Genomic DNA, 22723 nt, shown 5'->3' on the forward strand with positions numbered 1-22723 from the left:
GGGATATTTTCCCCTTAGCCTACTAGCACCCCCTTCTAATCTAACCCGTTCATTTTTATTGCTGCATTTCATTTATGTAATGCAGCTGCATCTTATTTACATATTGTTTGCATCCGCTATAAGGTGTAAAAAATAAACAAAAAATGCATTTAGTAAATTATGGGATATGTGAAGTGCCTCACTTCCTGGACTATAATTTCAGATTAGACGTGTTGCCTGTGATCAGTTATATACACTCAGTCAGACGGACACCTCAATGTACCCAGATGTGCAAAGGCCAAACCAGTTCCTGTTGAGTGTTATTCTTACTGCTCAGCTACCTCTGTGGTCTCCAACCAGCATCATGAGAGGCATAAATCAGAGGTAGGTGAAAAACTGTATTTTTTTCAATGAAAATTGGTGAGGCTGTTGTTTATATTTTTGGTGAAATCTGAAGAAATGTTTGTATGGTTTCTAGAAATCAAATTGTAAGAGGAAGCAAAAACTATAAACAGTTAATGTATGCATTTTCATGACTCAAATAATCTAGCCTTTGAATGTGATTGTTAGGTATAGTGCACCGCTTTGAGTTCTAAATTGATAGCACTGATTCTTGACCATTTCTAACCAGGGATGTGATAAGTGGAGGTGCTGTGCATCTAGCCATTTAATCATTGAGTACTCTTTTACTATATAATGTTTAAAACTAAATGCATACTTCATTATGAAAAATACATGATGTAAAAGATAAAGAGCACCTGATAGCCTGAAAGCAATGCTACATGCCTCAGTTTTCTTCTTTCCTGCTTCTGTTTGGGGTCTCACCTCTGTAGCGCAGTTCTCACTGCTCAATTGATCAGTGTGTTTGAAGAAGACTGTTTTTGTTGTTGTAGACATCTACATATGACTTGTTCGCATTCCAAATCGAGGGAAGCTAGAGCTTGACCAAAAGACTACATATTGAGTCCATAGTCCAGAGAAGCACATTTCTTTGCAAATGCTATTCCTTATCCAGCTTGTTTCTTTGTTTCCGTAGTTTTTTTTCTGTTAGTTGAAACATTCCTTTGATCTGTTTCAGCTATTATGGACTTTTGTATTTACTAGAAAGAGTCATTTGATCTGTTTTTCTAATAAAGACATCTAACTGCAGATTCCTTTGAATAAACACTAGGGCGTCAGATTGAATCTGGAAAATCTTGAGCAGTAGCTCTGTGCACTGGAAGGTGGCACCGGTCGGTTGGTTCCACGTTGGAAGTGACTCGCGGTATCCACACGAGCACCACTTCTGTGTGCTGAGTTCAATCCAGAAATCTGACTCGGTCATTCTTTGACCTTCATTTTTCAACTTTTTATCAACTATTTTTAGACCAGTGCGCTAGGAACATGTACCCCCACTGCTGTACCCCCACCCCCTCCCCGTCACAAAACGGACCGGGTTTGAACCTTGAGGTATGTTACAGACAGATGTTTGTGTCTGATCCCTGGTCTGTCTCTGGTGTCTGGAGTCAGAGCAAGACCTAAAGACCTGCGCCAAATGCACCCCACGACAATTCACAAGTAGCTATTAAGGTCAGTCTCTTGGCCTCTCCCAGTGCTGTTCCTGTAGACGATCAACTTCCCACTCCAAGACTTCCTCCTCCAAATCATTTACATCTTGGAAAACACAAGAAAAAGAAGCTGAAGTGTTCTTCAGCTACCCCCTTGCCCAAAAAATCGAGGCAGCATTTCCACACTCCACAGACTTCCTCTGGTGTGCATTTGGGCCCCACAGAGTTGGCTGGTTCGCCCCTGAATCTACCCAGGCCCTTTGGATCTGCCCCCAGATCCAGACTGACCGCCCCAAATGTGCCTTCTTCCACCCCGGGTCCACTCCCTCCGGTGCCACTCATTGACAAGCCCATCATTACCCTTGACACTGATCCAGCACTGCTCAATATTTGTCGGCGCCGTCCAGACCTTACCTACTACTGGACACCTGCCCCTAGATAGACCTCCCTTCTCAAAAGGAGGTTTAAGGAAGAAAGGTTTGGTCCCCTAGAGGAGGACCTCGAGCCAGAAGAAAACCAGTATGATGAGCTGGGTGCCACCAGATGCTTGGCCAAATTCCCGGACTCAGGCATGCATTCCCCTGCTGGCCCTGTTTTGGAGGAGGTTGCATATTTTGGTACCGTGATGCATAGGGCAGCTGAGATCCTTGACCTTCGACTGCCAGCTGTTGTTCGTCAAGCCTAACATCTTGGCAGCTGTGCTTCACCCAGGAGCCGGCTCAGCTGAGCTGTTGCTCTCTTCAATGAAGCCCTCACCAATGTTCTTCTGGGGTCCTGGACTCAACCTGGCACCAGGGACTCCTGTGCACTGCATGATCACCCAACCACCTTTTCTGAGGTGGTACAGAAGGCAGCTCAGGTCCTTGACCTCGCGGTACCTTCGGGAGACGTCAAAACCAATGTTCTCAAGGCGGTACTTCAGCCATGGGGTGTCCCACACAGAACTCCTTCTGCCCTTCAATGAAGCCCTCTCTGGTGTCCTGCCCGGGGCCCTCAAAACGGATGCGTGGGGCAGACCCAGCTCTCACACCTGTCGCCCTACCCCACCGACCTCCACAGTCTCTAAACCTGCTTAGTGCACTCTTCCTCCAGCACAGCCATCCCATTGGTGACAGGATCTGGCACCACCTGTCCCAATTGTCTTGTAATTACCTCTGACAAGTGGGTGTTTCTTTGCAACCATCCCAGGATTGACTGACACTGGGCCATCTCTCCTTGATCTGTCAGGAAATGCAGGCTCTGTTGGTCTGAGGAGCCTTTGAGAGGGTGCCGGATGTAGTTGCGATTTTTTCTTCTTATTGGCACTTGTGCCCCATACTAGATCTACATCCTCTGAACCCCATTCTGAGGAAAGAAGTTGAAAATGCTCATGTTGGCACAGTTTTTATCTGCCCTCGATATGAGACTGAATGGTAGCTATGGACTTGCAGGATGCATACTTCCACATCGCTGTCCTGTATGCTCGCAAACGTTACCTGCGGTTCACAATGGGCCACAGCATTTCCAGTACACTGTTCTCCACTTCGTCATTATCAATGCCCCTCATGTGTTTGCGAAAGTGATGCCAGAATGTGAGCACACCTTCGTAGCTCAAGGGGTCACAATCTTCCCTTATGAAATGAAATGAAATGAAAAAGAAGCTTCTAGAGCGCACTGCGGCCAAGCGGCTTCCTGGCGCTAAGGAACACAACCGTATCTGCCAAGGGGTCCGGGGGAATTAGCCACTGAAAGCCTGAAGAAAGAAGAACGTTTTGAGAGCTTTACGAAAGTGTGAGAAGATAGGAATGGAACGAATGGAGAGAGGGAGAGTGTTCCAGATCTGGGGAGCCCGCACCGAGAAGCGGGTGCCTCCGGTGAGGGATTTGCGGAAGCGGGGAACGTGAAGAAGAGAGAGAGAAGACGAGCGAAGAGAACGGCAAGGGGCATGAGAAGAGATTAAGGAATTGATAAAGAGAGGAGCAGAGCGGGCATGCGCCCGAAAAGCCAGACAGGCAAGTTTGAACTGGGACCTGAAGTGAACGGGGAGCCAGTGAAGGGATTCCCTTACCTCAATAACTGGCTGTGGCAGTCATTACCTACCTCCAGACTACGGCAAACCTCCTGCTTTCACTGGAGTTGACTATCAACATGCCAAAGTCACACCTGACTCCATTTAAGAAGCTCCCTTTCCTCAGCAATTCTGGATACATTTCTGTTATGCGCCTATCCTCCGGAGCAGAGCGCCAAGGATATTCAGGCTATGTTTCATCCTCCAACATGGATTTCAGTAAGACAGACTTTGAGACTGCTGCGTCTGATGGCTTCCGGCAGCTGGTGAAGCACCTTCGATGGCATATAAAAAGTGATCAAGTCCCAGTGTGTACAGCACCAGGGGAATCTTTCAGACCAGGTTTAGATTAAGGAGGCTACTAAAGATCTGCAGTGGTGGCTTATGAACCTCGATTGGGTCAATGGCAGACCAGTCTCCCTTCATCACCCAGAACTGACACTGGCGACCGATGACTCATTCCTGAGTTGAGCTGGCTACTTGGGAGAGGTGGAGATCAGAGGGCTCTGGTCTACAGAGGAAGCTCAGCTCATCATCAATCTGCTGGAGTTGAGAGCTATTCGCTTGGCTTTGAAAGTTTTCTTCCCAATCATCAGGGGAAGGCTGGTTCATGTGTTCACGGACAACACTAGCGCTATGCAGTGTTGCAACAGAAAGCATGAGGTGGGGTACTGGACCGTGTGCCAGGAGGCTCTATGCCTCAGGACTGGCCTGGGGTGACAGGACATCTTCCTGGACATGCAACAACTGCCCGGAATCTCTGAACGTCAGGGTGGACAAACTCATCCGCCGATGCCTTGTGGACCACAAATGTTTTTTACACCTAGCGGGGGTGCAAAGTCTCTTACGAGAAAAGGAAGAACTTTGGCTCAATCTGTTCGCCACCGCTGAGAACGTGCAATGTCAGCACTCTTGCATAGTGGTTCTCACTCCGAGAAGCATTCACTTAGACTGGATTCAGGGACTCCTGTATGCCTTTCCGCCGATGCTGCTTGTGTCCCGGGTTCTAAAGAAGATAAGAACCCACCGAGCCCAAGTCATCCTAATGGCTCTCGACTGGGCAGAGGGTGTAGTATCCCGAATGCCTGAGCAAGTTCCTCTTAACAGGCTGTCCCTTCAGGAGGGTTTTCTGTTGCAGCACCAGGGCAGGGTTCTACATCCAAACCTGCACACCCTCCACCTTCATCTATGGAGATTGAGCGGCGACAGTTTAGAGTTTCCGATCTCCCTCCCAAGGACTGTGATGCCGTCTTGGCACCCAGGCGTCCCTCCAATAAAACTGTACACGCCTTCCAATGGGATACGTTTGTGGCTTGCTGTTTGTCATGCCAAGTGGGCCCCCTTTCTGCCCCTGTGTCGGAGGTTTGGCGGTTATATCCTTAGCTCAGCAAGGCCTTACCCTTGGGCACTGTTAGGGGTTAACTGTCAGCTATTTCAGCTTTCTTGCAGCTGCCGGATCAACCCTTCCTGTGCAGGTCACTGGTTTTGACCCTTTTGTTTTTGTTTTTGTTTTTGTTTTAAGGTTTGCCGCTTTTGTTGGCCCCTACCCCTTTTCTGAATGCGACCGCAATCTGGTCCTCTCATATCTATTGAGATCTCCTTTTGAGCCCCTGCAGAATTGTTCTCTGCGGCTCTTGACCATCTAAACGATTTTCCTGGTGCACATTATATCGGCCAGTAGGAAAAGCAAAATGTAAGCTTTGTCGGTTAAATCTCCACACACCACCTTTTTCTCAGACAAGCTGGTCCTTCGAACGAGTGCCTCTTTTCTTCTGAAAGTGGTCACACTTGCATGTTGGCCAGAACAGCACCCTGCTTTTTTTGTGCTCTTACTTATCGTTCTTGGACCCAAAGAGAGCTCGTTCTTCTACATCAATTGTACCACAGATCACCGGATGTGCGATCAGCTCTTCAGCTGGTTCACTGGAGCTAAAAAGAGCAAAGGTGTGCAGACACAGACCATTTTTCGATAGATCGTACTCTGCATTAAGAAGATTTGCTACTCGCTAGTGAAGAAGCAACTCCCTGAGGACTTGTGGGCCCATTCCAGCAGGGCAAAGGCCACTACTACTGCGTTGGCATGTGGGGTACCTGTCCTGGACTTACGCCAAGTGTTCCCTAGGCACTACAGCTTGGACTGTCAGGTCTGTCGAGACAGGCATATCGCCCACTCTGTCCTCCTCGACTTTCTGGTTTGAGTCCATTTGCAGACACACCTCAAGAGGTGTTGCTTAGGTATCTATTCTAAAAAGTCTAATCTGTGGTTAGAAGTCTCAATCAGAAGAGCAAAATACTTCATTTTGGAAGCACCTTTTCTGATAGTGGCGCTATCTAACTGCAGATGTCTCAAGTCCCATCCTTCCTCCCTGTTCTCTGACCTGGGCTCTTCACCCTAAAGACCTCTTTAGATTCTGCGCACTGGTCAAATAACATTGGTTTATATGGCCCTGCGTTTTTAGTGTGGAAATAGTCACAAAAGAAACTGATGTCAGTGCACCGAGGCAGTCCTTATGTGGGCACCGCAGTGTCCTTTCCGAAGTGGACGATGCAGATGTGGAACCGTAACGAACTCTACCGAATCTCTCAAGGAAGAGAATATTGTTCCGATGTGAACCTATCCAAGGACACCAGTTGTACCTGACCAGAAAGAAATGACTGTAACAAGGCCAACTCTGGGTCATCTACCCCAAGGCTACTCCAAAGGTACGGACACGGTCAGCCAAGATCTTATGGTTGACTGTGTCAAAAAGCATTTTCCTCCATTGAGTGCTTCACAACCAGTAAAGTTGCATCTCCTGTGTTTAGCCTAGCCTTTCCAGTACACCATGACTGGCAGATCCATGCCTATTCACCCCAAAGGCTTTAGGACTCCTTTTGGGCTGAGGTTAGTTTGTGGGATGAAACCAGTAGCAACCGAAAAACGCTCCACCCTACATTGCCGCTTTTCTGCCTCAAAACCTTTCCAACTCTTCTCCCCAACCTTCCACCGCATCACTGTATGGTGGAGGGAATGGTCTCCCAAGAAGGTCTGAGATCTAAGACCTTTCCTGGATTTCCAGTTTCTTGAGGTTGTTCCTTTGGTAGAACAAGTTAAAGATACAGTACTTGATCCACGTCTTTATGGCCTTGATTGCAGGGGACGAGATGGTTTTCCTGGATTGTCAAGATGCCTTTTTCAATCATCTGATTCTGCCTGCCCACAGATGTTAACAAAGACTCATGGTGGGATCAGTTCATTGTTCTACATTTGTACTACTGACTGCTCCACGAGCCATTACCAAAGTCCTGGCAGTTGTGGCAAGCTTACTACAATGGTTAGTAGTTCATGTATTTCCTTACTTTGTCAATTGGTAAGTAAAAGCTAAGCCTCCAGTGGGAGCCAGTGAACACCTTGAATAGGCAATGCCTTTAATGCATGGCTTGGCCTTTTTCCATCAATGCCCACCTCTCCCTGCAGGCTAACACTCAGGGTACTGAACATGACCCGCATGGATGCCTATCCTCTTCAGAGGAGTTCAGATATTAGGGAGATGATTCCAATATTTGTTTTACTTTGTCACTGGTCCACTCAGTTCATTGGGATTTGCTCTGGTGGATTGACCCGTACGACATTTTGGTGAGTTCTTGTCAGGCCTCCTCCAGGTTCAGGCTACTTTGGTCACAGATTCCTCCTTGCTTGACTGGAATGCCCTTTTGGATCACATGGTCAAGCATACTTTTGTCTGTGTTAGAGGACCAGGAAGTCCACCACCAAATCCATCTACCTGGGTCGCTGGGTTAAGTCTGTTTAGTGGTGCAAGTCTGTAGGTATCAACCTCTCACCTTTCCAATGTCTTGAAGTTTGCACTGTAGCTTGAACAGAAGGGTCTAGTGGTGGCTACTTTTAAAAGCTATCTGGTGGCCATTTCTGCCTTGATATGTCTACTTGATCGACATTTCCTGTTTATATATCCAGTAGTGGTTGTTTCTAAAAGGTTTGCTTAGCTTGTTTCCTGTTTTCCATTTATTGTCCAGTGGGATTTGAGTTGTCTGTTATACACACTTGCCCTGAAGACAGTTTTGTTGGTGGTAATTATGTCAACACTTGGGATTGAAGGCCTTTTACAGTTTTGTACCCAGTTGGTTTTTCACATCGCTCTTCCTTCTTCTATGCTGCGCTCTACATTTCATATGGTTGTCTATTGGAATGGGTACTTTGCCTGAGCGATGCCGTATGTCTTTCTTGGATACCTGACACTACTGTATCCCACCTGCCATGGAGATATTGCTTTGATACTAATTAATAAGGTGATGAATCTGCATGAAGATGTTTCCATCAGAAGTAAGTTATCTGAAAGAGACTATTAGTTATAGATTTCTTGCCTTAGAATTACCCCCAGGCGTCAGACTGGATCTGGAGAATTTTTTCTTAGAAGTATTCCTGTGCATCGGTAGGTGGCGTCGGTCGACTCCGCGTTCGTCGTCATGATCGCCAGGATGACGTAGCTATATCGACTTAGACGCCGCCCCTGCACGCTGACATCAGTAAAATCATTTTCCGCGCCAGCCAGCGCAGATCCGGAGAGAGTGGTTGACAAGTGATTTTTCGACATCGTTTTTGAGTCGTTCGACTCCTGGTTCCCGTATAGATGTCCCATCGTCAGACCGGCTTCAAGCCTATTGACTCTTGTCACAAGTTTATTTATTTATTTTATTTTTACCATTTGCAGAGCGCACTGTAACCCAACGGGCATCCTGGCGCTAAAGACAATATCCGGACCGGAAAAACGCTAGGCAGATAACTAAAAGGGCACCATTGATACAAGAGTTAGAGACTCAAGGAACGGCCTTTGGGAAAGAGCCAGGTCTTTACTTTCCTATGAAAAGGCAGCACGTTCCGTGTGCTCCTAATGTCCAAGGGAAGGCTGTTCCAAAGGCGGGCAGCTGCCACACTAAAAGCTCTTCCTCCCATGGTTGCTCTCTTCGTCCTTGGTATCCTGACCAGATGGGCAGATGCATATCGAAGGTTGCGATTGGGTACATACCATTGAAAACTAGCTTGGATCGGCTTTGGTCCTTGCCCGTGAAGTGCCTTAAACGTTACGCACAAGGATTTGAACAAAATCCTTTGTGCTACCGGGAGCCAGTGAAGCTCCGCTAAAGCCTGTGTTGTCGAATAGCGACGTGAGCGGCTCAGCACGAGTTTGGCTGCAGTTGTCTGTACACTCTGGAGTCTGGCAATCAGATACTCTGGGGATTCCAGAAGCAGGGCATTACAGTAGTCAAGACGGCTTAAAATAATGCTCCTGACTACAGTCGTTCTTGCCTGGACCGGCAGCAAGGGTAGTATTTTGCGCAGTCCTCGAATAAGGGTGAAACAAGCTCCTACTACTTTGTTTAAGTGGGGACTCCAAGTTCATTTTTTCACTAAAGCTGACTCCCTGATTGCGTACAGAGCTTACTGGTGCCAGTGGTCCGTTTCCATTTGTTGGCCAGAAATCATTCGGCAATCCTCGAGAGATTTTTCCCACTTTACAGTGTAGAATCTCTGTCTTTTCCCTGTTGAATTGAAGTGAGTTGCCTTTTAGCCAATTTGCCATTTCAGCCATGCAGGCGTGAAAGCATTCCAATGAGTCTGCTTGGTCGCCGTCCAGGGAGACAATGAGCTGGGTATCATCGGCGTAATTGATCACACTGATGTTATACATTTTGATGATCCCCAGCAATGGTCGCAAGTACACATTAAACAGAATCGGGCTGATAGACGACCCCTGTGGGACTTCATATTCATTTTTTACAAATTGCGATTGGTAAGGAGGAAGTGCTACTGCTTGCCACCTATCCGATAGATAGGAACGCATCCATCCTAATGCCACCCCTGTCACTCCTAAGGATTCCAGTCTTGTCAGAAGAATGTCGTGGCTGACCGTGTCGAATGCGACGGACAGGTCTAGCAATACCAAAGTTGCCGATTGTCCCCTGTCCGCCTGCATTCGGAGAGTATCCAAGACGGTCACCAAGGCTGTCTCTGTTACGTGGCCTGGTCTAAAGCCAAATTGCTCCTCCGCCAGTTTATTGTTAGTCTCCAGAAAAAGAGACTGCACCCTACTAACCAGACACTCCACTATCTTGGTCAAGTAAGGCAAGAGGGAGATGGGCCTGTAGTTCTTATAACAACCCGGATCTAGTGTGGCGTGATAATGGCCTGCTTCCAGCTAGATGGTACCAATCCATTACTGAGCGATTGGAAGCATAGTTGATACAGAATGTGGAACAGCTCTGATCCGAGCTCCTTCCGTATTTTATGTGGGATAGGGTCCAGAGGAGATCCAGATGAAATTCCCAAAGCTGTTCGGGTGAACTCCTCTTTCGAAGGAGTCGGGAAGCTATCCAAGATGACCTTAGGGGCTATTAGGCAGATGTCCTTGTCCCCGTTATCACACCTTTCCCCCTTCGACTGATGTGGCTGCCTAGGAGGGGTCGAATCTTTCAGACCTTCCATGATCGTGTTGATTTTTTCTTGGAAGAAGTGGTTCAAACCATCGCACAAGTTGATGTCAGTCACGGACCCGCACCTCGTGTGCCTTTGGTGCCTTGAGCGTGACCGCGACCCGAAGTCGTGCTTCGACTGTCGGGCCATAAACCCAAAATCTTTGCGGGAGCGGTCTCGAAAGCTTCTGGAGACCCAGCAGTCTACTCTGCACCGCTCGAGTTGCCAGTCAAGACGGAGGTCGCAGGACCGGTCGTAGGACCGGTCGTGGAGTCACCACCATAACTCCTAATCAAAGTCTTCGTCTTCAAGTATGTCGAAGCACAAGAAGAAAGCAAAGAAGCACTGTGGCTCTTCTCCTTCTCCCCGGGCGACGCGACGCCGGATGCGGAAGGTTGTCGTCCTTATGCTATGCCCTCGCAGCCTACTGGGACGGCTCTGAGCTTCCCTCCTCTCCCTTCCTGGGAGCCGAAGCACCCCTGCCCAGCTTTGTGCATTTTACGAAGCTCTCCACTCCATCTATGGGCAGCCCAACTCCGCTGGCATGCATTTAGGCCCCGCAGACTCGGCTGGGGGCTCTAGGCCTTCGATGCTGGCAGCTCCGGCGCCGCAGGGATCCAGGCCTGGATCTGGATCGGTGACGGTCGACCTCACAACACCTCCTCCGGCACAGATACCTCTGACGACGCCTCCGCAACTTCCGACACTAATTGTGTCCCGGCCGGAGTCGACCCTGGCCTCCCCCTCGACTTGGACACGGCGCCATACCGGCATCGACTGACGCTGGTACCAGCGCCGACTGGTAATTTTGTTCCATTGTTCTACCCTGGCGTTCCCTATCGCCCTGAGTGGTAGCCAGAGGAAGGTGAAGAGGACTGGGAGGGGTCTGTTGACCCTTTGGCAGACCAGCTTGATGAGCCGGACTGAAGAGAGGAGTTGGGTGAGGCCAGTGGTCTGGATACCTCCTCAGACCTCGACATGCTTTCTCCCCCTACCGAGGCCCCGGAGGAGGGAGCCTCCTACGCTGTGGTGTTGCGTAGGGCGGCTGAGGCCTTGGATCAGTACTAATCTCCTGACTGAGGTGCTTCAGCCATCAGCGGCCCCTTCGGAGCCCCAGCTGCCCTTACAATGAGGCCCTCACGGACATCCTTCTGGGCACTTGGTCCAAGCCCAGCACAGGGGCTCCTGTGGATAGGAAGATTGTCTGATGCCACCGCCTGGCCCCAGTGACCCCATTTTCCTCTCCCAACACCCTACTCCGAGAGCTTGGTGCTCCATGCCTCAACTACCAAAGGAGCGTCCCTTCTGCTCCCCCAGATAGGAAATCCAAGAAGCTGGACCATCTTGGGAAGAAGATGTTTTTTTCTGCCAGCTTAGGACTGCGATCGGTGAACACTGCATGTCTCTTGTACCGTTACGCCCACTCTGTGTGGAATATGGTTGCGTAAGTGCTGCCACAGTTTCCGGAGGAGGCCCGGGTTCCACTCTCCCTGTCGGTCGCAGAGGGGAGAGACACAGCAAAGTTTGCCTTCCGCTGTGGGCTGGACACCGCCAACTCACTTGGTAGAATGATTTCTATGTCCGTAGCCCTAAGGCGCTACACCTGGCTGAGATCCACTTGCTTTTCTGCGGATGTCCAATCGAATTTTTTGGATATGCCCTTCGATGGCCGTCACCTGCTTGGTGACAAGGCGGAAGGTGCACTTGAGCGCTTCAAGGACTCTAGGGCTACTGCCAGATCCTTGGGCCTTGCTGTCACCGCTCGTCCTGTGCAGTCTGCCTTTCGCCCCTTTTTTTTTTTTGTTCTGTTCAAAAACCTTTATTGGAGTAAGCATAAAAAGGTACAAGAATGGGCCTACAACCTCACGGGCTGGCCGCTAATAATAAGGCACAATGCATAAAGTAAAAATATACACCCATGGTCAGGCAAAGCTCGAGCACAAAGCATTACTCTACAGATATCACAGAGCACTTTGAATTTTTTATTTTACAAAAAGAAAAACAAACATTAAAAGGCGAATGCACGGTAAGTCAGGTCAGCCCAAAGAAACGGAGGGGATGGTCTACGGTCAGGAGAACACACCCAGAGCCCTAAGGCTCCAACCAAGTCGGGAGGGGGAGGGGAGCAGCGGGGAGAACCGGAAATATAAAAAAAAACAGTATGGAAGAGTTCCGGGAACGCTCGCCTAGGGAGATAGGACAATCTCAGCAGTGCCCACAAGGGGAGGGGTGCAGATACCCCCACGATAATCATTCCACTGGCCCCAAATCTTTGTCCACGCCCTGGGTCTGCCCCTGGCTACATACACCGTCTTCTCACGAAACATGAACCAGTCCATGTTGTCCTCCCACTTTGAGACCTCAGGGGGCCTGGAAGCTCCCCAGAGTTGCGCAACATCTCGCTTCGCAATCATGTAACCCAGGGTAGCCCATCTGGTCTGGGCCACCGAGTAGTCAGTGGGCTCCCACACATTCAACAGACACCGTCGAGGCTCCGGCCGCAGGGCCACACCAGTCACATCAGTCATCACCTCAAGCACAGCAGTCCAGTAAGCCGCTACCGCCGGGCATTCCCAAAGGATATGTAAAAAGGTCGCACTCGAACCACAACCACGCTTACAGAGCCCGTCCGAAGAAAAGCCCATCGTCACCAGTCGCGGACCCGTGACATATACTCGATGGAGGATCTTCAGTTGAACCAAACGGAGACGGGCAGGGATGGCCACCTCCTTGGGAGAAGAGAGTGCCGACTGCCAATCCTCGTCATCCAATTCCAACCCATCGCCGACCCAAGCCTCCCGAAGTCGGACCAATAAGTCCGCCCGATTATTGATCAATTTTTTATAAATCAGAGAGATAGTGCTATCAGGAAGATGCCCATCAAGGACACGGTCCTCGAGGGGGGAAGACTCAGGCGGGGCCTCATCAGGAACCAGAACTGAGGTGAGGGCGTGCCGGACCTGCAGGTAGCGAAAAAATTCCCTCTCACTCAAACCATATTCCGCCTGAAGGGCCTGGAACGATTTCACACGACCGTTCGAGCACACATCACCCACCTTACAAATCCCAATCACATCCCATCGGTCGAAACCCTTGGTAGACCAGAGACCGCCCAAACGTTCCGAGGCAAAAAGTGCGTCGCCAGCGTCAGTCGATCCTCCCACCCCAAACTCACAGTCGCGGCTCGCCAAACAGTTACTGCAATCCTGGACGGGCCCACAAGATGGCGCTCGGCCGATCGAGAATAAAGCGCTCTATTAAAGTCCCCACCCGGAAGCTGGAGTCTATCCATCTCGAATGCCGGATTACGACCCGGGGAGAACATCATATGATTAATGGCAGACAACTGAGAAGCCCAGTAATATCGCTTGATATCGGGGAGCGCCATGCCCCCGTCATACCAAGGGATGGTGAGCTTTGCGAGTGCAATACGCGGACGCCCATCCCAAATCAATTGCCGTTGGAGACTCTCAATCTCTCGGAAATAGGTCGTAGGGATAGCGTCATAGGAGTTTTGGAGCGCGTAAAGGAATCGCGGCAAGGACATCATTTTAAACAGGGCCGCCCTGCCCAGTGGAGACAAAGGAAGCTTACGCCACCGGGCCACATCCAAGCGCAATCTAAGCAACGGTGGGAGGAGATTACGTTCAAAGCGAAGCGACGGATCCAACGTAATAAAAATCCCTAAATACTTGAAACCCGACTGGACCACCTGAATAGGAAGTCTGCTAGGCAAGGGGGGTAAAACTCCCGAAAGAACATATACACAGGACTTGGTCCAATTAATAACAAGGCCCGAGTTGGCACCAAAGGAAGCAAGAACGTCAAATAGAACAGACAGAGATTTACGCGGGGAGGTGAGATACAAAAGAATATCGTCCGCGTAAAGTGAAACGCGGTCCTCAAAGTCCGGAGACCAGCGAATCCCCTTGAGGGAAGGTTCCCACCTAAGCCAAGCAGCCAATGGTTCCATGGCGAGAGCGAACAATAACGGAGACAAGGGGCATCCCTGACGGGTACCCCTACCGAGGGTGAAAGGAGCCGAGACTCTACCATTGACCACTACCTGCGCCAGAGGTTCCGCGTATAGTAACTGGACCCAACCGATAAATTCAGGTCCAAAACCAAATTTCTCAAGGGCCGCCCAAAGATAAGGCCACTCCACCGTGTCGAAGGCCAGGGATGCGTCCAACGATGCCAAAATGGCCGGCTCCGTCAGATGCCCCGCCCTCGCCACCGCGCCGTGAAGACGACGTAGGTTCAGAGCCGTGTTGCGGTGCGGGATAAAGCCAGATTGATCCGGATGGACCAAGTCACTAATGACCGTCAAGAGACGGGATGCCAGGAGTTTCGCCAATACCTTGGGTTCAACATTTATCAAGGATATTGGCCTATAGGAGGAACAAAGATCACGCGGTTTACCATCCTTGGGGATGACAACTATCGTGGCCAGTCGCTGATCATACGGGGGAATACCCCGTTCCCGGGACTCCAGAAACATGGCGCGAAGATACGGAGCCACCCTGTCGGGACGCAACTTGTACAATTCGATAGGCAATCCGTTCGGGCCCATCGCTTTGCCCGAACGGAGGGAGCGGATGGCAGTAGCTATCTCATCAACTGTAAAGGGGGAGTCCAACGCCCCACGGTCTAAATCGGAAACACTGGGCAGGGCGATATCACGCAACAGAAGGCGAGAGTCAGCCACATCCCTCACAGACACCGGGGTATAAACCACACGGAAGTACTCGGCAAATCGGTCAACTATTCCAAGCGGGTCCGTTACACTCACACCACACGCAGACTGAATCACTGGTACCACACGATTAGCTCTCTCCTTCTTATCCAGCCACGCCAGCAGTTTACCCGCTTTGTCACCCACATCATACAAACGGCCCTGTTGCTCCCGAAACATCACTTTGGCTGCATCTGTGACTATGGACTTATAAGCGAATTGTTTCAGACCCAGGGCATGGAGCTTCTCAGACGTGACACCAGATTCCAAATCCTCCTCCAATGCAGAAATCTCCCCCTCAAGATCCACCACCTCTCTATTCCTCGCCCTCTTAGCCCCAACAATAAGGGAGAGGGCCTGCCCACGAATCACTGTCTTAAAGGCCTCCCATAGAGATACAGCCGAGGAAACCGACCCCTCGTTATCCAGAAAATACGCGTCCAAAGACTGAAGCAAAAGGCTGCGGGTCTCGGGGGAGGTAAGATACCACGGATTAATGGGGGCCACCCGGCCCACAGACTCCACCCCAACCTCAAAACGAAGCCAGAGCGGAGAGTGGTCAGAGATACCCCGGGGCAGGTGCACAATCTCACGCACCGCTGGGGACTGAGCCGCAGGTATCAGGAAATAATCCAGTCGGGACAGACTCCCATGGGCCCCAGAGTGAAAGGTGTACTGAAGCTGAGTAGGATGCAAAAGCCTCCAGCAATCCACCAAGCCAAAGGTATCCAAAAATCCACCCAACCACTGCTGAGCCGCCGGAGTAACCCTAGGGAGACCGGAGACTACAGAATTAAAATCACCAGCCAAAAAGAGCATACTATCAGGGAGGTCCAACAAGACACGGCCCAAATCTGAAAATGTAGACGTCTGCAAGCCGGGGGGCACATAAACAGTTAATAGGGAGAGGGCACGGCCCTCATACCGACCCACAAGGACAGCGTACCGCCCCCGGTCATCCTGAATCACATCATCAATAGCCAGGGGGAGGGAAGCCCGAATAAGGATACCCACACCCCTGGAACCCGAAGTAAACCCTGAATGTGCTACGAGGCGATAGCCCCACCTATTCATTGCATGACAAACATTGCCTATCAAATGAGTCTCCTGCAGGAAAACAATATCAGGAGATAAACGTCGTATACATTTCAACACCACACTTCGTTTGATACGATCACCCAGACCATTAACGTTCCACGAAACAAATCTCAACCCGCTACCCCCCATCCCACCCGACAAAGCCCAGACCCCCCACCAATGAGCATGACCGCAAAAACAAAGTCAAATACAGGAGAAAGTCGCCTTGAACACAGAACACACAAACAACAAACTTCCCAACCACCCACCCCCCAACTAAGAAGAAAACACCCCCCACCCTGCACCCCTGCAAAAAGGTAAAAAGCCACCCCAACCTGCAGTGTGCCTGTCGCCCAAAAACCCCTATTCTACACAAAGACCCCGGAGGAGGAAAGGCTCCGTCCCACCCGCCCCCCGCACAAACCAATGACGAGAAAAGGAACATACAGCCAAACACATATGAGGTAGAGGAACATAGGCATACATCCCTGGAGAAGTGATACGAAACAAGGCATCAGTCAAAAACGAGACGTTCAGCTCTCTACACCACCTTCAGCACCGCCCGGGTGGGCTTCGGACTCAGTCTCAGGAGGTCGGCTAGGCAGGGAGTCTAGCCAGTCATTCACCGCATCTGGCCGATCAAAGAAGAAAGTACGATCATTATACTCAACCCGCAGCCTGGTCGGAAAGAGCATTGCGTAACGCATCCCCATGTCCCTAAGACGCTTCTTGGCACCACGAAATCCCATACGCTGCTTCTGGACCTGTTGGGAAAAGTCCGGATAAAAGTTCACCGTGGCGTTTTCAAAGGCCACCGGGCCCTTCACCCGCGAGGCCTGCAGGATAGCGTCCCGATCTCTGTAGTGGAAAAGCTTCGCAACAATCGGTCTCGGCGGGGCGCCTGGTTTGCCCTGGCCCCCCGGAACACGGTGTGCGCGCTCCACTGTGAAAAATTTACTAAGGCCAGACGGAGAAAGGTGGTTCTGGATCAGGTCTTCAACCAGGAGATCAACAGAATGGGGTTCTGGATTCTCCGGCACACCAACCACGCGAACATTACAGCGACGTGCCCTGTCCTCAAAATCCTCCAAGCGCCGGGTCATGAAATCGTTCACCCTACGGAGATTGCCAATCTCCGTCTGTATATCAGAGACGTCCGTCGTGAGGCTGGATGATTTGATATCCAACGACTTCACCTTTTCGTTCGTCTTGGAGAGATCGGCCCGAATCAAGTTCACCTCAATTGCCACAGTGTCAAGTTTGTGGGCCAAAGTTTCGTACTGTTGGCCTATGGATTCCCTCATGCCAGAAATGGCGCCCATGATGTCCTGCAAGGAGGGCTCCGTCGACGCATCCACGACCTGGTCAGACGCGGTGGGACCGGGCAGGGCAGTTCCGGGGGACCCCTTAGAGTGGGTATAACGATCCATAACATTAGATTGAACCGGGCCCCCGCGCAGAGGTGTCTTCGTCTTGCGCGTCTCTCGGTCCCCTCTGCCCGCCATCTTGAAGATGCGTCACGAGTAAAGTCACCAGGGTCGACGGACCGGGCACCAGAAATGGAGGCCCCGGGACCAAAGGATCACAAGAGGGGTAACACTAGGATAAATGCAGCCAACTCAAGGAAGAGATCAGCCAAGGGCCCGACAACCGACGCTGGTCCTGGCCGCAGCTCTGGCCCGACCCTCTCACCAACGTCCCAGTCCGAGGCAGAATCGAAACCGAAACTTAGGAAGGGGACCCACAAGGCCGATCCCCCTGCCGTTGTTGTTCAACTCCACGACGGCCACCGAACCTCACCCAGTCCCGGGCGCACTTCGAGGGCGGAGCCCAAAAGTTCAATTGAACATAATTCAGTCACCCGATGTCCAATTCAGTTCCTGAAAGGTCCAGGTAGATCAGCCCAACGTCCTCTATTGAAATCCTCGCAAGAAATCAGGATTGAAGCAGGATATTAAGCCGGGAGCGGCGGGGGTCCGGAGAGCGCTGTGCTCACGCGGCCATCTCGGATGCCCGCCAAGCCCCTCCCCGCTTTTGCCCCTTTTGTTACTACTGAAGGGGTGCTCCACCACGTTCCACCCAGGCCCACAGGCCAGCGCAAGCTACCCAGCCTCTCTGGGGATGTGGGACCCACCGCTGTGGGTCTGGGGGCCAGCGAACGGGCCATTCAACCAGTGCCCCCTCTGCAGCAGCCTCTCAGCTTTCCTAGTCTGACATTTCAGGGCCACTAGTCACCCGTGGGCCGCAGCATCTGCCATCTCCTCCCCCACTGGCACATCATCACGTCGGACCGATGGGTTTTGCAGATAGTCCAAAGGGGCTACTCCCTCCCATTCGACACGAGCCCTCTCTCCATGCCACCAACACTCCATCGCATGTTGGAACATCACTTGGCCCTTCGCTGTCAGGAAGTTACAGCTCTCTGGGCTAAGGGAGCTATCAAGCGAGTCCCTGTCCCAGAAGTAGGTTGTGGTTGTTACTCCCACTTCTTCTTGGTGCCCGGGAAGGACACAGCCCTGCGTCCTATCTTGGCTATCAGGGACGTCAACCGCTTCCTCCGGAAGGAGAAGTTCAAAATGTTGACATTAGCTCAGGTCCTGCCTGCCCTCGACTTTGGAGACTGGATGGTAGCGCTGGACTTGCTGAACGCTTACTTCCACATTCCCGTCCTGCCAGCCCACAGCCGTTACCTACAGTTCACGGTAGGCCACAAGCATTTTCAGTTTACCATTCTCCCCTTTGACCTTACACTCCTCGGGTGTTCATGAAAGTGATGGCGGTAATCGCAGCTCATCTGCGCAGGTCAGGGGTTCCAGCTTTCCCCTATCTCGAAGACTGGCTGTTAAAGGCAGGCTCGCCCCAAACTGTTGCCCTCCACCTCCAGACTATGGCCTCGTGCATTCGCTGGGATTCACTATCAACTTGGCGAAGTCGCACATAATTACCTCTCAGAAGCTCCTTTTTATATGAGCAGTTCTGGATACAGAGCAGTTTTGTGCTTATCCTCCCGAGCAGCGAGTCCGGGATATTTGGGCTTTGATGCCGATGTCTCAGCCTCTATCCCGGGTTTCGGTTAGATTGATCTTGAGGCTGCTGGGCCTCCTGCATCCTGCTGGTGGACCATGCCAGGTGGCATATGCGGGCTCTGCAGTGGAACCTGAAGTTCCCGTGAGCACAGCATCAGGGGAATCTTTCCGATGTCCAGATCTCGGAGGGCGCTGCACACCAATTGCAGTGGTGGCTAAAGAACCAGGATTGGGTCAACAGTATATCCCTCTCCTTTCCGGAACCAGACTTTACAGTAGTGACAGATTCGTCTCTTCTGGGATGGGGCGGCCACATGGGAGAGGCGGAGATCAGAGGCCTATGGTCTCCGGCGGAGTTCGGGCTCCACTTCAACCTCTGGAGCTCCGGACGATTCTTCTTGCACTGAAAGCATTCCTTTCTTCAGTCAAAGGAAGAGTAGTGCAGGTGTTCACAGAGAACACCACCGCCATGTGGTATTGCAACAAACCGAGTTGGGTGGGGTCGTGGACCCTCTGACAAGAGGCTCTCCGCCTTTGGACATGGCTGGAATATCAGGGCATGTCCCTGGTGGTACAACACCTGGCAGGTTCCCTGAACGCCAGGGCCTACGAACTCAGCCATCGGTGCATGATGGATCACGAATGGTGTTTTCACTTGGAGGTGGAGCAAAGTCGCTTTCAGCAGTGGGGAGAGCCTTGTTAGATCAGTTAGCCACTGAAGAGAACGCGCAATGTCTGCAGTTCTGCGCATTGTTTCCAAGGTGATACTCGCTTGGTGACGCTTTTCGACGCGAGTGAAGTTGCGTTCTTCTATATGCCTTTCTGCCTATACCACTTCTGCCCAGAGTGCTTAAGAAGATCAAGCACAACTGGGCCCAAGTCATTCTTGTGGCTCTGGATTGAGCATGAAGAGTCTGGTGTCCCGAGGTCTTGATCATGGCCATCGATCCTCCGATCAGACTGCTTCTTCAGGAAGATCATCTGTCCCAGCAACAGGGGACGGTCCTCCACCCATACCTGCCCATCCTCTACCTCCTTGCGTGGAGATTGAGCAGCAACATTTGACAGCTTTTGACTTTCCTCCCGAAGTATGTGATGTCATCTTGGCAGCCAGGCGTCCCTCCACTAAAACGGTGTACGCCTGTAGATGGAACAAATTTGTGGAATTGTTCACAGCAGAGGCTGTGGATCCCCTTTCTGTCCCCTCTTTCTGGGGTTCTCCTCTTCATCCTTTCTTTAGCCCAGCAGGGCCCTGCTCTGGGCACCTTTAAAGGCTATCTTTCAGCCATTTTGGCCTTTCTTTGCCATCTTGATCAGCCTTCTCTTTTCAAGTCGCCTATTGTAAATAGATTTCTTAAGGGCATTACTCACCTTTTCCTCCTATTCCTTTCGTAATGCACCAGTGGGACTGGAATATGGTCTTAACTTACCTTATGTTTGCTACTTTAGAGTCATTAGATAATTGTCCTTTCAGACTCTTGACCCTAAAGACTGCTTTTTTGGTTGCCATCACCTCTGCTTGCAGGGTATTTGAGCGCGCTTCAGGCTCTTTCTTCTAAGCCCCCTTTCCTTGCTGTTCATCCGGACAAGGTTGTCCTTCGAACTCTACCTTCTTCTCTTCCCAAAGTGGTTACCTCTTTCCACATAGGACAGACCATAACTTTGCCCACCATCTTCCCGCCCCGCATCCTTCCAAGAAGGAGAAACTCCAACGTCTGGATCCAAAATGTGCATTATCCTTTTTTTGGATTGCACAAAACAATTCCAGGTGGACGATCAACTCTTTGTTGGCTATGTGGGTGCCAAGAAAGGTCGTGCTGTGCAAAAACGCACCATCTCTCAATCGGTCGTCGTTTGCATTAAGATCTGCTACTCCTTGGTGAAAAAGGAACCCCATTCCACCTGGGTGACGGCAGTCACTACTGCTTTGGGACGTGGAGTCCCCTCAGTGATATCTGCCAGGCAGCCAGCCACGTGGGCATCTCTGCACACATTCACTAAACATTATTGCCTGGATAATCAAGTCCGGAGAGACTGCTTCTTTGGCCGTTCAGTTTTCCAGGACTTTTAGGTGTGAACTTTTTTCGCAGACACACCTCCGGGGTTGGTATTGCTGAGGTATCTATTCTAAGGTAAGGAATCTATAACTAATAGTCTCTTTCAGATGAACAAGTTACTTAACTTCGGTAATGATCTGTATCTGTAAGATACATATATTAGTTATAGATTCCTTACCGCCCCACCCATCTTCTTCGTTCTGCAAACTGACTTCTAGAGTGAGGGACTCCGTTTCAATGCCCTACTTTTGTGCACCAGTGGTCATGTCTTTCATGGCTCTGCGCTTCTGCCGTGGAATGTCGTGTAAAGAACTGACGTCCGCGCGCAGGTGTGGCGTCTAAGTAGATACCATGATGTCATCCCGGCGATCACGACGCCGACAACGAACGCAGAGTCAACCGACGCGCCGGGGTACTGCTAAGAAAAAATTCTCTGGATCCAGTCTGACACCTTGGGGTCATTCTAAAGTAAGGAATCTATCTATAACTAATATATGTCTCTTACAGATATATCATTACCGAAGGTAAGTAACTTGTTTGTTTATTTATTTAAGATCTTTTTTCATGTAGTACCTTGAAACAATATATGTGATTGAACTCATGATCATGCTACAGATTTCACATGGCCAGCCCTGCTCTACTGAGGAGTTTGTATTGTCACAAAGTATGCATTCTCAGTCCCTTTTGTATGCCTTGTTGGACTGAAGGGAAGTTTAGGAACTGATTGTAGCACACCTCCTGGCACTTACCTAATATAATCTGATCTTGTCTTGTATGGGGAGGTCGTGGCTGGAGCTGCATGGTTGGTTTTTAAAGCTGTTAATTTGAGGCTTCCTGGATGAGTGCGACATGTGTAAGGTTAACTGTCAACATGAGGAATCTGCTAAAAGATTTTGTATCCACCAGGAATATAGTTACAAAGGTAAGTAAAGTTTTCATGATTGTAGGGTTCGTTTGCATTCTCATTTCTGAGTGGAGAGTGAGTTTCACTTCTTTGTGATCAGGATCGGGACACTTCCAGATTGCTCTTCTAGCATTCAGGAGAATCACTCCTTCTGCTGTGGTGCAAGGTGAATTCCCAAACTTTCAGGAACCAATGAGAAGATCTGAGGTGTCATTACTCAGGCTAAGTAACTGTGGTTGAGATTCATTCGAACATTTCCATCTACAACTTAGTTCTGCCGAACTGGGGACTCAGGCTGCACCTCATTCATTAATCTATCAAAGCCAAACCTATCTAAAATTCCTGTCTTTTCATATAAATCAAGATTTTATTAAGATGCTTTGGTACAAAGGCGTGCATTTGGGACCTTGATGTCATGTGTGTAGTGTCTAAACTGGTGTTTCCCGGAAGGTTTTTCTATCAACGTGCTCTAAGAGCAAAGTGAGGAGTGAATGCTAAAAACGACGTCTGTAAATGGTGAAGTCCTTCGGTTGTTGCTGGGGTGATATGGGTGCCAGTTACTTTTTAAGGAAGCAGAACTAAGAACTTGGTTGGATATGTGGATAATGTAGATGAGCTTAAATAGAGAATGTTCCCTTCTGGTAAGACAAACCAGTTACTGTTAAGTCTGTTTAGACTAGAGTATGAAGGCTGGTAATGAAGGGCTTGCTTTGTTGGCATGAGCATTAAAGGGCTTATTTAAAAGAAAAAGAAAAATAGAATGGCCAATGGTTCAGCTTGAATATTAAATTGTTGATGACAGTCCACTCAAAGATCTCATAATGTGCAGTTGACAACTGCAGTTTTCAGGATGTTATGAATGAGATTGATCCTATTCAGCTT

The 22723-nt window shown here is 50.1% G+C and overlaps 1 protein-coding gene across 4 annotated transcripts in view; it reads left to right on the top strand.

Annotated features, from left to right (window-relative positions):
- USP24 (ubiquitin specific peptidase 24) overlaps positions 1–22723 on the top strand; it is a 2099319-nt gene that overhangs the window by 824625 nt on the left and 1251971 nt on the right. For all 4 annotated transcript variants that reach the window (XM_078670143.1, XM_078670156.1, XM_078670149.1 and 1 more), the window contains exon 37: positions 203–363. In XM_078670143.1, the coding sequence (XP_078526269.1) occupies positions 203–363 (161 nt within the window). The remainder of the gene's footprint in view (positions 1–202; positions 364–22723) is intronic.

The sequence above is a fragment of the Lissotriton helveticus genome, chromosome 1_2, assembly GCF_964261635.1.
Source record: "Lissotriton helveticus chromosome 1_2, aLisHel1.1, whole genome shotgun sequence".
Taxonomy (NCBI): domain Eukaryota; kingdom Metazoa; phylum Chordata; class Amphibia; order Caudata; family Salamandridae; genus Lissotriton; species Lissotriton helveticus.